The sequence below is a fragment of the Malus sylvestris genome, chromosome 16, assembly GCF_916048215.2.
Source record: "Malus sylvestris chromosome 16, drMalSylv7.2, whole genome shotgun sequence".
Lineage (NCBI taxonomy): Eukaryota > Viridiplantae > Streptophyta > Magnoliopsida > Rosales > Rosaceae > Malus > Malus sylvestris.
Window position 1 is genome coordinate 506,724 of NC_062275.1, and position 10,348 is coordinate 517,071.

General features: G+C 38.0%; 2 protein-coding genes across 2 annotated transcripts; one reads left to right on the forward strand and one right to left on the reverse strand.

Moving 5' to 3' along the window:
* Positions 1–108: 108 nt before the first annotated feature.
* LOC126606494 (zinc finger CCCH domain-containing protein 40-like) lies at positions 109–2,721 on the forward strand. Its single transcript, XM_050273881.1, has 3 exons — positions 109–814; positions 919–1,142; positions 1,742–2,721. The coding sequence occupies exons 1-3, from the start codon at positions 440–442 to the stop codon at positions 2,535–2,537; spliced, it is 1,395 nt and encodes a 464-aa protein (XP_050129838.1). The 5' UTR covers positions 109–439; the 3' UTR covers positions 2,538–2,721.
* Positions 2,722–6,468: 3,747 nt separating this feature from the next.
* On the reverse strand, positions 6,469–8,347 carry LOC126606495 (gibberellin 2-beta-dioxygenase 8-like). The gene is made up of 3 exons (XM_050273883.1): positions 7,775–8,347; positions 7,104–7,425; positions 6,469–6,980 (listed from the first exon to the last, which is right to left on the reverse strand). The coding sequence occupies exons 1-3, from the start codon at positions 8,221–8,223 to the stop codon at positions 6,744–6,746; spliced, it is 1,008 nt and encodes a 335-aa protein (XP_050129840.1). The 5' UTR covers positions 8,224–8,347; the 3' UTR covers positions 6,469–6,743.
* Between the last annotated feature and the right edge of the window lie 2,001 nt (positions 8,348–10,348).

Sequence of the window (10,348 nt, forward strand, 5' to 3'; positions counted from 1 at the left end):
TTTGATGAGCCTTTTTCTCTTTCTGTTTTTTTTTGTTATCTTTCTGCTAGAGGTATAAGATTTTTGCACTATTTCTTGAATTGGGCCTGGGTCTTTTCTCGGTCGAAATTCTAGGCCCAATGTTAAGTTTTCTTTTGTCCTAATAGAACAAGGCCTGTAGAGGTGGCGATACAGGTCAACTTCTGGACTCAAAACCACTGGGTGGAAATTCTCAGAGAGGTGAAATAAGAACGATATAAAATGAAAGACTTCTCACTTCTGGCGGATTCTGGAAGGATTTGGAAGGCCGGGTCCAACACGTAACTCGTTTCCCGGTGGGCAGAACCGGACCGAACTCTAAAAGGCCCAATCCAATGAATGATATAAAACCAAGAATTTGAAAAAGATTGTGGGAAGATCCCAATTTAATTTTGTTCGAGTGCAACTGCCGCTGGGTCATATGGCTCATAGGCTGCTGAGAAATCCGGAGGCGGACGGTTGGGAACGATCGGACTTTCCCATCATCTGCGAATCATGCCTCGGCGACAACCCCTATATCCGGATGACAAGAGCCGAATACGACAAGGAGTGCAAGATTTGCAGCCGTCCTTTCACGGTGTTTCGGTGGAGGCCCGGCCGCGACGCCCGGTACAAGAAGACGGAGATTTGCCAGACTTGCTGCAAGTTGAAAAACGTCTGCCAAGTCTGCCTCTTGGATCTCGAATACGGCTTGCCGGTTCAGGTTCGAGACTCCGCTCTCGCCATTGATTCCAACGATTCCATCCCTAGAAGCGACGTCAATCGCGAGTTCTTCGCCGAGGAGCACGATCGAAGGGTATGTATAACTTCAACTCTCTCTCTCTCTCTCTCTCTCTCTCTCTCTCTCTCTCCACTTTGCCCATTTTTTATTTGGTTTTGATTTGGGTGAATGTGGTGCAGGCTAGGGCTGGCATAGATTACGAGTCTTCGTACGGGAAGGTGCGGCCGAACGACACAATTCTGAAGCTTCAAAGGACGGAGCCGTATTACAAGAGGAACCGAGCTCATGTCTGCAGTTTCTACATTCGGGGTGAGTGCACGAGAGGTGCCGAGTGCCCTTACCGGCACGAGATGCCAGTTACCGGGGAATTGTCACAACAGAACATCAAAGACCGTTATTACGGGTATGTTTTTCATAACATACATGACTAAATATTAAAAGTTTGTGTATTTGTTTGTTGGTGATCATTGTTTCTGTTGTTTATGGCATGGTTACTTACTAAAAACGGGAGAATTGAAATTTTAGAAAATGCTTCGGAGTATTCTGTACTCCAGATTTTTTGGTAGTTAGATCTTTGGTCAAACTTACAATGATCTAACGGTTAAAAACCCCGAATGTTGAATACTCAGGAGCATGATAGAATTGTTGCGGGGCAACTTGGGAAAGGGAAGTAAGGTATGGGAGTCGGATCAACTACCCGACTATTTGATCCTGTTTCTGGTTTTGAGTATTTGATTAACAGTTTTATGGCGGTGGTCATATTTTTTTTATTCTTAGGGTGTTAGTAAACGTGGGAAAGTCAGTAATTAGAATGATTCTCTTTATTCTCCTACTTAATCGTGGCAAGGAAACGTGTCGTTAATGTTTTTGGATCAATTGTTTGCTCATACTGAATTTCTCATTTTTGTTAGCTATTAGAGGAAATTGTTAGATGGATTTTTGAAGTTTATGTTGTGATTCTTGTGAATTATGATGCTCATTTCTTATCTTACATATCTGCAGAGTCAATGATCCAGTGGCAATGAAGCTGCTTAACAAGGCTGGAGAGATGCCCACCCTGGAACCACCAGAGGATGAGAGCATTAGAACGCTATATGTGGGCGGGATTGATGCGAGAATATCTGAGCAGGATTTGAGGGATCATTTTTACGCTCATGGTGAAATAGAATCCATAAGGATGGTGCTCCAAAAAGCATGCGCGTTTGTAACATACACGACGAGAGAAGGCGCAGAAAAGGCGGCTGAAGAACTCTATAGTAAACTGGTAGTGAAGGGTTTGAGATTGAAGTTACTCTGGGGAAGGCCCCAAGCACCAAAAGAGGAACCTGAGGGCGCAAATGGAGCTACGCAGCAGGCGTTAGCTCATGGTGGATTGTTGCCTCGAGCAGTCATATCCCAACAGCACAACCAATTACAACAGGACCAATATGCTCCAGTGCACTTGTACAACATCCCACCTCCACCCTCCCAGGAGAGAACATTTTATCCTTCGATGGATCCTCAAAGGATGGGTGCCCTCATCCCGTCCCAGGACAGGATCCCCAGTGTGTCTGCGGGGTTGGGCGAGAAGAATGCCAATTTCGATAGGCAGCAGCATTATACATTTCAAACTGCGGCTCCACCGCAAGGTCAATATCATCAGCAATTTTATCCTCCTCCGTATGGGTATATGCCGGCTCCACCACAACCTTACTCGCAGGATCATGATGCAGTGCCTCCGCCACCATCGTTACCAATGGACCAACAGCACCAGCATTCTGCAACACCATCTGAGTCTGGTTCAACTGTTGAAACCTAAATCGTTTTGTTCTGTGAACTTGTTAGTTAGACTTGAGCTGGCCTTGCATTCTGAATTCAGTAAACTAATCTGTCTTCTGTGGATCATTCTTAATGCGTGACTTGTGATATCCCAAATCTTGATGCAATTGTTGGTTGAATATTAGAGCTATGAGCTACCAAATATATATATTACCTTAACAGTATGTTGATATTTAGTGATTAGCGCTGGGGAGGTGATTTTCTCTCACTTTAAAATTGAAAGGCATGGTTCTTATATTTATTATTCTTAAACTCTTACTATCGAAATAACGATCGCATCATTTTCTATTTGCAAAAAGAAAAAATTTCCATTTTTGATAAAAAAAATGTGGGTTTACACTCAAGTTTTTAGTTGGTTTTGCAAATTCATACATAAATTGTCATTTAATCTATTTATTTCACCTTCTTCTTACCGTGAAGCTTTGAAAATTATGGTATGCTTTTCCATTGATATTCTTGTTGGTGGAACTCCCATTTTAACAATGTTTTGGGCGTCTCTATTATATTTTTCACATATTTTTTTTAGTTTTCGACTTAAATAGTCTATTACATATATATTTATTGCTCAATAAATAATAAAATTACTTTTAAATGCCTTATAAAGCTTTTCTTAATATTTACAGAAAATAATTCGCGAAAATAATTTTGACAAATAAACGTGCTAGCACTCACGGTTTTTAGTTAATTTGCAAATACATAAATCATCATTCAATCTATTAATTTTCAACTTCGCCTCACCATTAAGTTTTGAAAATTAATGTAAGACTTTTCATTGGTATTTTGAAGGGTGAGACCAGTTTTTTACAATGTTTGGAGCCTTATAACTATATTTTTCACTATTTTTTTAGTTTTCAATATTCTACTGATACACATTTGTTGCTCAATAAATTGTAAAATCGTTTCTAAATGCCTTATAAAGTTCTTTTTAATCCTCAACTGAAGTTTTACACTTAAGGGAAGAAATGTTCTGGCACCCTCAAAAATTTGAACCCTTTATGTAAAAAAATTCTTTTATTTCTCTTACTACTAAAACAAACTATCGTATTCATGTTCTTCAAAATATATATTTTTGTGCGTGGAGCCCGACTCATTTTCTAGGCACTTGGGACTTCATTCAGCTCTACGTGCGGGGGCTCGCCTCATCTTGTATGCCTCGGTTCGTCTCATTCTACATGTGAGGTGTCCGCATCATTTTGCGTGTCAAAAGCCCACCTTTTTTGCATCCAAGGAGCTCTCATCATTCTGACATGCACAGAGCCAACCTCGTTTTTCGTGCACAGGACTGGTCTCAAATTGTGCGACTTATCCTTTCCGTGTGCGAAGCTCGCCTTGTTTTGTATGTAAGAAGCCCGCCTTGTTTTGGGGGCCATGGTTCCTCTCATTCTACGTGAGCTGAGTTCGTCTCGTTTTGCATGTGTCAAGCCACCTAACAGCCAAGTTTTTTTTGACAAAAATGCAAGTTTTTTATTTTTGCAAAATGTTTTTCCTGAGTATTAATTTAAACTTTTTAAGGAACTTGGAAGAAGTTTTACGGTTTATTGAGCAATAAATGTATGTTTAGTAGAATATTTAAGCCAAAAACTTAAAAAATAAGTGAAAAATATAGTAGTCAGACCCAGAACATTGTCAAATGGGGTTTTATCCTCAAGAATCTCAACGGAAAGTCTCACCTTAATTTTCAAAACATCACAGTGAGGCAAAGGTGAAAATGAATAGATTGAACAGTGATTTATGTACGAATTTGCAAACCTAACTGAAAACCGTAAGTTAATCAACATATTTTGTAAAAAAATGCAAATTTTTTATTTTCTCAAAATACTTTCATTTAGCAGTAAGAAAATCTTTATAATGTATTTAGAAGCGAATTTACAATTTATTCAGCAACAGGTGCATATTTAGTATAATATTTTAAGCCGAAAAGTAAAAAAATAAGTGAAAAATATAGAGATGTTAAAATGAATATTTTTTATTATTATTATTATTTTAAATTGGAGATGTTAAAATGTATATTTAGTGTATAATAGATTTTGCACGGAAAAATATATTTTAAAGAACATGAATACGATAGTTTGTTATAATGGTAAGAAAAATGTACCAAAATGGTTGAATTCGCGTGACTTTCTGGTACCCTCAAGAATTTGAACCATTTTTGTTAATTTTTTTTTTTATATTTCTCTTACCGCTACAACAAACTATCATATTCATGTTCTTCAAAATATGTTTTTTCATGCATGATGCCTGACTCGTTTTCTAAGCACCCGAGAGTTTGCCCCGTTCTGCTTGCAGGGGCCCACCTCGTCTTGTGTGCCTCGGTTCGCTTCGTTCTACATGTGAGGTGTCTGCATCGTTTTGCGTGACAGAAGCCCGCCCCTTTTTGCGTCAACGGAGTACTCGTTGTTTTGCTAGCCTTGAATTCTAGGATGTATCCCACCTAATTTTTGTGCGTGGAGCTTGCCTCGCTTTGCATGCCATAAGTCCGTCCCATTTTCTATGAGTGGAGCCCGTCTTGTTTTGTGTGTCATGATTCACCCCGTTTTGCATGTGATGAGTCCGCCTCGTTTTGCGTGCGTCGAGCCCGCCTAACACCATGTTTTTTTTATAAAAATGAAAATTTTTTATTTTCGCAAAATATTTTTCCTGAGCATTAAGTTAAACTTTTTAAGGAATTTGGAAGCAAATTTACGGTTTATTGAGCAACAAATGTATATTAAGTAGAATATTCAAGCAAAAACTAAAAAACTAAGTTAAAAATATAGTAGTAAGACCCAAAATAGTGTTCTACCCTGAAAAACAGCAATGAAAAATCTTACATAAATTCTCAAATCCCAGAGTGTGGGGTAGGTGTAAGAAAATTAGTGTTATGATGAACTTTGAGCAAAATTATTAACCCGACTAGAAAAAGTGAGTGAAAATTTCCCCCAAAAGCTGCCCTCGTGTTTTCTGAGTTTGTGTGATTGGAACTTGGCCTTTTGTTGCGTTCCAAATCAGCATCTCTTTACTTCGTCTTTATCCCTTGACTCGTATGTTCTGTCAAAATATCAGCTAGATTCGAATCATATTACTTGACTTGGAGAGTAATTAAGAAGTTTCACGTTGGCACGAGTGGAGCCGAATCCAGAGCAATTTGAGATAGATTGGGCCAAGAAAAAGGCTCACTTTCCTTACCAAATTCTTTCCCTGCCGACTTGGATATTAATTTCATCTCTAAACATTAATTTGATATTGTTATAATTACGTTTGACCCTAGTAATGTAATAGTTACACCGAAAAACTTTTTTAGATACTTAAGTGAAAAAGTAAAAAGACACGAAAGAATTATGTATCTTATATCTAAGCGGAGGAGAAATACATATGTAATTTCTCTATGTGTACATAAGTGAATATATATTATATTAGTAATTGTACACATGCTATGTATGTATTTATTAAATTTTGAAAAATTCACAAAGATAGGAAATATAAAATGGTCTTAACCATTTGGTGACGACTTTCAAACGATTTTTATTGTTGAATTTCATAACTTTAATGACTGTTTAAGGATAACTAGTTCATACTAAAATTTTATTTTATCAGGGAGAAAGATGTGAAAAAGAAAATAAGGCAATTGATATGATTACCTTATTGTGAGGCTAAAAAAAATAAAATTATTTTGTGTTTACTTACTATATTGCCCATAAATTTTATTTGATCATTTTCTTTAATTTATTGACATAATTATTTTAATCTTTTCATTCTTTTTTAGTTGACAATAAAATTTTATTAATAAATAATAAAATTACTATTAATAATTGTCCCATATCTCTATCTCCCTCCCTCCCTCCTTTTATAGCGAAGATTAAAATGGTGTAAGTATATAACTATTATTTTATAGTTGAAGTAATAAAATATGTTTGAGGATGACGACTATTAAATTACTAACAAAAGAGGATGTTTTCCTTGGAGACAAGACAGCCCGTGCTGACTTTCGACTATTGAATGGAATCAACTTCTTGTAATTTTCTTTTCTTTTACAAATCCAATATAATAATATAATTGTCCTAAATATGGTAACGTCCTTGTGATGTTTGTTGCATATTTTTGCTGCTGCAGGCTGCGCCGGTTTTCTAGCATGAACCAAGTAGTATGTATCGAGATCTTTCACTTGATGTATGCTATGTGCCAGTTCATTTCAAAATCTTGGTCGTTGCTATCGAAGAAGGAATCTCGAAAGGCCGACTTTGTGTCCAAGTTTCTGAACATCTTGCTGGACTTGATTCCTGTAATCTCGAAAAGTGAAGTTTCTGTAGATGGAAGATTGTGATCTGCAACTCCCGATTAAAGAATCGTAGGAAGGGCACATGAAGTATGCTATTGAGTAACGTTCCCTCTTCTCGTTTGCCATCACCTTGTGCTCCACACTTTTGTACACATCATTGCTCCACGCCTATATTATACAGTTAGGGTTTATTTTAACTAATTAATCCAGAGTAACCACAGCTTAATTATTATGAACTAATCAAATTAATGGGAGCTGAGTGATGACGTTTTTGAAGAGCTAATTTCTCACCTGAAAAAGATCTCCGATGTTAACAATAAGTGCATCTTGGTTAGGTTTTACAGCAACCCATTTGGAGTCTTTCAAGAGCTGAAGTCCTCCCACTTCGTCCTGGCTTAGAATTGTGAGGAAATCGCTGTCAGTGTGAGGCACTAAGCCGAACATCTCCGGTGATATCGGACAAGCCGGGTAGCGGTTCAATCGGAGAAAGCAAGTGCTCGAGTCACAAATGTCTTGCAGCGCCTCCTTCCGGTAGCCCAGGTTGTTCACTAGAATCCCGGCTAGCAACTCCGCCAGGTTTGCCATTGCTCCTGCAAATACTTCCATCACTTCCCTGTACAAGATTACCAAAAAAGAAAGCTTGATGAGTTATTATTGACAAAAAGATTACCAAAAAAAGAAAGCTTGATGAGTTATTATTGACAAAAGGTACTGCCAATGCCATACTGCATTGGCCACTGTGATGTGTTCGGCCAGAAGCAACTTGAAAGTTCCAAGTTGCATTTAGAGGGACCACTTTGTCACAGGCCACACATTTTCCAGAACATTACATCGCACAAGTTCTTTTATTCTCGTTTATTTTATTTGATTTAAATTTAAAAAGTAAATAAATACATGTGTGCAAGGGTAAAAAATGAGCTCGTGGAAATCACTTTTCTGCGTTAATTAGATTATTATAGTACCTGAGAGAGCTAAAACCGTCCCCATAACAAGCTTGGTCCGAGATTTTTGTGACAGGAATGTGAAAAGCTTCGGACCAGGAGTACTGAGTTGGACGAGTCGCGCTCGGCGTCCCCCACCTGTACGAATTATTAAGCAGCCCGCAAGTAGCCTTCTGCTCGAAGGGCACTCCAAACAGGTTGAGCTGCTCCGTCTTCATGTTCTTTAGTAGCTCGGGACTTATCCCGTGGTTCACCACTTGAAAAAACCCCCACTCCGACGACGCGCTGCAGATGGCTGCAGCGCATTCTAGCCTCTCCCTCTCATCGAGGCTATTCAGCCCGTTGAGGTCTATCAACGGTAGCTGGCATTCTTTCGTGACCGGTCCTTGTCCGTGGTCGGTGCCGTGGCAGTGAAGGTTGCGCACGAGGGTTTTGTAATGTTGATGGAGAGGAGGGATTGATTCTATCATATCTGTGTGTGTTTGGTGATGGGGTTTTGAAGTTTTGAGTAAGAATTGATGAGAAGGAGGCTATGAAGTGTGGCACAAGGTGAAAAATAAGAAGCACCAAATGTGTATATATGGAAATATAAGGTTAGAGAGAGAAAGAGGAGAGAGAGGAGGAGGAGGGCAAAAGAGAACAACAAGAAAAGTACGAAAGTGGGAAAGGAGAGAAGGGTAAAGAGGGGAGCTCTCAAGGGGTGACAATTGTCAGAAGGAGACCATTTCTTCTCTGATATTGTTCTTGAGAGAGGGTGAGCGAAGAGAAATTTTTAATTGTGAAGCGAATACAAGTGGTACACGTGTTTTAATAGAAGTAATAAGAAATTTTATTTTTTAAGTTATTAATTTTTTAGCACATATATCTTACTATTTATATAATGACACACAATGTATCATCCCGTGTACTGATCACATTGAAAAATCTCTTGTGAGTGAGAACATGAGGGGAGACTAAGTCCATCATTCGACACACATAGAGACACAGATACTGATTATATGTTGAAAATAATTATATATAAAAAAAAAGGATGGGGAAATGATGAAGAGGATGAATCCAACCTAACTCCTCTTTTTGACTTTGTGGACATTATGAAAAGCTTAACTCAATGGAATAGGACCCCATTCCTCTCGATATGGCAATGGCAAGCTAGCTAAGCTTGTCCCCAGTTGCTAATTTGACTTTTCTTTTTTATCCTGTAAGAGAGAATTAATTACTTCAAGATACTACTTGGCTCTTTTTCAAAGGTGTTAATTTTCATTCGACCAAATCACAGTAAAATATATATGTACAAAAAAATCAAAGTGTAAGTGAATATTTATTTCTACGAGGATGATCCTTATATCAGTTCTACCCTCTCGGCCTATCAGTATATTACTACTCCTCTCAATATGATTATCATCATGTTCATCCCCCTTCTTTATTAGGCCTTCTATAGTGGTTGGAAATTTTGAATTTGATTCTTATACTTTGAATTTAAACTCATAGTAGGTCGAAAAACTTGAATCAAACACGAATGAGTTCAATTATTGAGTTTAATATATAGGTCCCATGAGTTTGGTTCATATAAGTAGTGGCGGAGTTGTTCATATAATGGAGGATGCGCCCCCTTCCTTTTTCTCAACTACAATAGAACATATAAAGTATAGTTATAGGCCGAGAGCAAAATCCTACACCTTTGATAAAATCCTAATTCCACCGCTGAATATAGAATAAGTCTAGCTTCTATTAAGCACTACTACAAAAACAATGTTATAGGCATCCTAAGTTTATTAGCACTTCTTAATTTCCACTGTTAAAGAACTTATACTCAAGTTGTAACCTTCATTTATTACTTATTTGTAAAGAAACTTAGGAACCGACTAACATGAGGAATAATCATTATTTTAACTACCTAGGTTTAAATATTTTTTCATTTGAAATGTGAATAGTTATAGATATATTAATTAGGCAGGCAGGTATAAATTGAGAGTTGAAATTCCACAATTAGAATCAATGATAGGCTCCATATGGGCAAAAGACAAATGCATGTGGTGAGAGTTAGAAGAACTCCAACTACTCTGGTTTCTGTTTTGGATAATTATAATTATAATCCTTTTAATTAAACTTATAATGATCAAGATTATAGATCCATAATCCATGACAATAATTAGATACCTCCTCTCCTTAAATCTAGCCACAGAAAGCAACTAACTAATCAAGATTATAGATCCATAATCCATGAGGGACTTTAACTTTCACTTTCTTCTGGGTCGTTTATTTACTGCTGCAATATGTTGCATGCATGTGCATGTGCATCTGCATCTGCCGCCTCCAAACTTTTCAAACTTTGAATAACCACATGTTAGGGTGGGGCCCAAAAACGTAAGCAAATTAAGAAAGTTTGGTCAACGGAGGGTGGGCACGTTGCCGCCCGGATGACTCTATCCCTCCCTGAAAGTTCGACACTATGATGTAACAATGTATCTGTGGTGCTGGTGCTGGTGCTGTTTTGGATCAAAACTTGAATTTTGGGCTCAGGAAAGGGGCTGGCCCAAAAGGATGCCTAAAGGAAGAATCGGCCTAAGCGAAGCCAAAGCCCAGAAAGCAGATAAT